This window comes from Chondrus crispus, genomic scaffold (assembly GCF_000350225.1).
Source record: "Chondrus crispus Stackhouse genomic scaffold, scaffold_200, whole genome shotgun sequence".
NCBI lineage: Eukaryota > Rhodophyta > Florideophyceae > Gigartinales > Gigartinaceae > Chondrus > Chondrus crispus.
Genome location: NW_005179073.1, coordinates 173,357 through 177,764, shown reverse-complemented (window position 1 = coordinate 177,764; position 4,408 = coordinate 173,357). Strand labels below are relative to the sequence as shown.

General features: G+C 56.6%; 4 protein-coding genes; 1 reads left to right on the top strand and 3 right to left on the bottom strand.

Annotated features, from left to right (window-relative positions):
• Positions 1-476: 476 nt before the first annotated feature.
• CHC_T00003804001 (hypothetical protein) lies at positions 477-1,355 on the bottom strand. XM_005714976.1 is given in 2 exon segments: positions 477-995; positions 996-1,355. 1 exon segment carries the CDS (start codon positions 1,353-1,355, stop codon positions 996-998), a length of 360 nt encoding a protein of 119 aa, XP_005715033.1. The 3' UTR covers positions 477-995.
• A 461-nt stretch (positions 1,356-1,816) lies between these two features.
• On the bottom strand, positions 1,817-2,308 carry CHC_T00003803001 (hypothetical protein). The gene has a single exon (XM_005714975.1). It carries the CDS (start codon positions 2,306-2,308, stop codon positions 1,817-1,819), a length of 492 nt encoding a protein of 163 aa, XP_005715032.1.
• A 187-nt stretch (positions 2,309-2,495) lies between these two features.
• Positions 2,496-2,861, top strand: CHC_T00003802001 (hypothetical protein). Its single transcript, XM_005714974.1, has one exon. The coding sequence runs from the start codon at positions 2,496-2,498 to the stop codon at positions 2,859-2,861; it is 366 nt and encodes a 121-aa protein (XP_005715031.1).
• A 21-nt stretch (positions 2,862-2,882) lies between these two features.
• CHC_T00003801001 (hypothetical protein) lies at positions 2,883-3,008 on the bottom strand. Its single transcript, XM_005714973.1, has one exon. It carries the CDS (start codon positions 3,006-3,008, stop codon positions 2,883-2,885), a length of 126 nt encoding a protein of 41 aa, XP_005715030.1.
• Between the last annotated feature and the right edge of the window lie 1,400 nt (positions 3,009-4,408).

Here is a 4,408-nt window from a genome sequence, read left to right as displayed (position 1 = left end):
TTTTGTGTTTAAAATCTGAAAATTGTCCCAAATAGGGGGTACCCTACTTGTACTAACCTCATCGTTCCCGTTCTCCCACACCAAAGTTACAAAATTTGGTGCCATTGTGACGTTATGGACTGATTCAGTTATCGGACCAACCCCTGTTTATTGAGACAGCCCTATCGCAGGAAATACTGCCCCACGACGGAATCTGTTTTTATCAATACAAACGTCTCGGCGGTGCGGTTCCAACCGGCTTGGTTTCATATCTTAAGTCAGTCTGAAACTGGAGTTATGCTAAAGAAACCCGAAAGGCCCCAAAAAAATTTGTCACGAAAGCCGCGCACAGGGTTAGTGAACTGGTGTTGGATTGAACGGGCGTGCGACTGAACGGGCGCTGAGGTTGTAGGGTAGGACGAGACGGTGGGTGTGGTCGGGTGGCAAAAGAGAAGGATCAGTATGTGTAGATCTGGTCCCAAGCAAAAGAGAGTTAGAGAAAGGTAGAGTTTACTCGGGCTACCGCACCGCGCTCACCGTTGTAGATCCCAGCCAACGCCGAGTCCACGTGGTGGTGATTAGTTTCGTCCGACAACGCCCCTCCATCGCCGCACCCATTAGGGCCTGCCGCTGCTGTGGCGGCAGGGGCCGCCAGCGCCGGAACCTCGGCCGACTGCCGAGGGGCGAGCAAAGTAGAGGACTCTTGACTATGTATGCTACGTTATATCCTTCTATTCTCATACCTCAACCATCCATCGAATGCAGTTGGTTGAGGTGTCAGTATCCGCGGTAAACAGGTCGAGCATAGCGCTTTAGCGCGACACTCCTTCGAGCACGAAAGAGAATAACACATAGCACGAAACACGCCGCAGACCCCGGTTGTACTCTCTGACTTTAACATATTCACAACCATCTTGCTCTGCCTGCCAGCCAAAAAGTGCTGGTGCCTTGATCGCATCCTTGTTTTTTGACTTCTCCTCCAGACCGAACATTGTCCATTGCAAGCCTCTAACAGCCTAAAAGCGCCCATTTTGCCGGCAACCACGCGGGCTGCAAGCACGACTACTCTGCTCCCCCACCTCCAGGAACGGGGATTTGACGTCAGGGTCAGCGTCGGCGTACTCGCAGTGGCTGAACATCCAGTCACTGGACCGGACGAGGCTGGCGGCTAGCATCCACTTCAGCGTGTCCTGCGCCCGCACATCCTTCACGTTGACGAGGGCGCGTCGCTTGAAGGACAAATTGCGAATGTGGTGCGGCATCGCGGATCCTAAGTAGTTACTACCCAGAACCGCTGACCCCACATCCGCATCCAGCTGGACGATCGACAATAAGTCACGCCGGTTGCCCACGTTGGTGAACGTCTGCACGGTCATCGTCGCACCAAGGCTAGCTGCCAAGCTTGCGACGACTAAGTCCCCGGGGCAGTCAATACGCCCTCCGTGGCCGGGGCGCTCCTTTTCGGAAGCCTTGGGGAGATTCCCCAGGGCATACCGGCCTTGGGCTCGGACCTGGAAGGGCAGCAGAGCCTCCACTGCCGCCACACAGGGCCAAACACGTGGGTTGCCGTGATGCAGATCACCGACAACGGTTCCAGCCGGTCCGAAACCGTATTCCCAAGAAGGTGAGTAGTCAAAACATAGGCCAATAGACCTGCTAAGACACTCTGCCGTCGACCCGTTGACCGTCAGCCAAGCAGAGAAACGCCTGCATATTTCGATCGGCACCCGACGGCCTAGGCGGGTGATGCCGAAATGCCCGGCCGTCTGTACCAGGCTAGTGTGGGCCGCAGCGCGTATGCGGGCCGCCAGGTGGGGTAACGTTTCCACGTCCCCCACTATGCATGCGTGGCCCATCTGGTAATACCGCGTGTGAGTACCTGGGGCAGGAGGTCAGCGTAGCGGATGTCATCCGGAATGTCCAACTTGTCCATCCAGTGCGACATCTGCTTGATCTCCTCCCCCTCCACGGCCCATGGGACGGCCATGGCGAGGCTCCAGGCGCTGATGTAGTCATCCCCAGCGCCCACGGACATGACATATGCATCAGCATAACTTGCCAGCGTAAACGGGTCATCCCACGGTATTCTGGCAAAGTCCGGGACGGTCTGCCCCCACAACAGGTGAACGTCCGGGTCTCCCGGAATGGAGAGCTTCCCTATGCGCGAGTTGGAGGCCTTAACTGGAGCAAACGCGCCTGCTGCGACAGCCACAAACGCGGCATATGCACCGTCGGATTCCATGCCATCGACGTTGACAACCCGCCGGCCTCGATGCTTCAAGAGCGCGAGCATGGCAGGCGCGTCGTGTGGGCAGACGCGTGTCACCATCTCCGCACACCTCCGCATGGGGACGTAATCCAGGCTGCCGGTCTTGTGCATGGCAGCCTGCATTACATAAAGGCACATTTTTGAGAGGATCAATCCGTGGGATGACCCTCGCCTGATCTCGAGTATGAGGGGCCTGACCACTCGTATGTAGTCAGCCTCCCTCAGCGTCGGGAATATAAACCTCGCAATGGTCCGCGGAAGCTGTTCATCTGATGTAGGCAGACCATCAGGCAAGTCGGCCAACGACGCCGGGATAGCGGGTCGCTTACGCTTCGGCCGGGAAAGGTATATCCGAGGGCGCCCTTCATTGACGGAAAATATGACTTCCGCCGTCCCATCGAAATCTTCAAGTCCGACCGTCGACTCGACAGGCCAAGGCGGCCACTCGACAGACCCGACCGTCGACTCGATCGGCATCCCGAACACTGAGCTAGTAAACTTGAACCTATCCCCGAGCTCGGTGGGTGTACCACCGGGAATAAATCCTCCATCCTCTCCACTACGTACCAGGGCAGACCGGATAAGCCCTGGGCGCACGCGCTGTGTTGGTTGAGAGCCCCAGCGACAAAAGGCTCTATTTCAATCCTTCCAAAATCCATGTCCCATAACGGCTGGACTGGGTTGTGTGTTCGCCCCAGGACGGATCCTGACGCTTGACATGTGGGTACAGTCTCTCCACCTCTCCTCGAGCGCGTAGCATAAATAATGCACCGAGTGCGAAGTGTAGTTGAGTATGCTTAGTATCCTTCCGTTCTCATACCTCAACGATGGCCACATCGAGAGTATGGGTGTTGCTTACTGTAGCTCCCAGGTGTTGCAACTTGCAGTACGATAAAACACCCGCTTGCAAGTTGCAAGCGGGTGTTAAATCGTACGGTACATAACAGTACACCTGGACTACCCACTACTGTACAGTAGTAGGTTAAATTTGAAGCCCACTTTTCGATATCCACTCATGAAATATGCTGGACCAGGTTAATTTTGAACTTTGATAAGCGGCAGGAGGCGGGCCAAGGGAGACACGGGGGGGTCTTAGCTCTGTTGTAAATAAAGATGAGGCGGGCCAAGGGAGAACCCGGACACGGGGGGGGGGGATGTTGTAAATAAAGAACCGTGGATGGTGAAATCGCCGTGGGGTGGAAGAGAGAGCACTGAAGCGTCGTGTTGTGCAGTACCCTTGGGTACAAGTACACGCTTGGGTAGGGTGCTACAAGTTGTACAGTAGTTTGCATTTACAGAAAGGAGAGTGTGGGGCGGGACGGCGGGACGTCAGCAGGGCACATCGATCCGTGTCCGTGGCGAAGCGGCCACAACAAGTGGGACAATACTTGAGCATTCGATACCCTGCCGTACAATACAGTGTACACGTGTGCGGGTGTGCCGTGTCCAGTAAGAGCACATCTCTAATAAAAAATAAAATAATGGCCGAGTGCAGTGCAAGTGATTGGGCAGCAGCGATATAATAATAAACAATACATAAGAATAATAATAATGGAAACTATACAGTATTGTGACTAACCTTCCTTTCCCGACACCAACCAAAAAATAAACTTTAGTCGGAATACAGCTGCAGGAGTAATTTAACATCACCAGCGACGTTTTTATAGCCGTCCTCGCCCATGCGAGAAACCCGAGAAATAGACATAGTCCTTGCCCTGAACATGTGAACGCGAGCGCACCTCCGTCGCGGCCCCTTTCCAAAATCGAGCGACAACCGGAGCGACAACCGCGCCCGACAACCGCGCCCGACAACCGCGCCCGACAACCGCGCCCGAAATCCGCGGCGCGCGCCGTAGCCCTGTCCCTGCGACAGCGCGGCGCCTCGCGACCGGCGCGCGCATCGAAATGCACACGCGCGCACGGACGGGCGGCAACGGCGCCAGCTTACACCAACTTCGCCGACGCTCATACGTCAGCCCCACGCCTCGATGTCTGCCCGCCCGCGGCCACGTGTTCCGCCGCGCTCGCCTGCCCGCGCGCGCGCGCGCGCGCGTGCCGTGCACCTGAGGCGAGGGCCGCGAGGCGGGCGCCCCCCCACCCGTGTACGCGTGCGTTTCCGCGCTGTTGCATTTCGCCCGCGCGGCCCCGCATTCCCGGAGC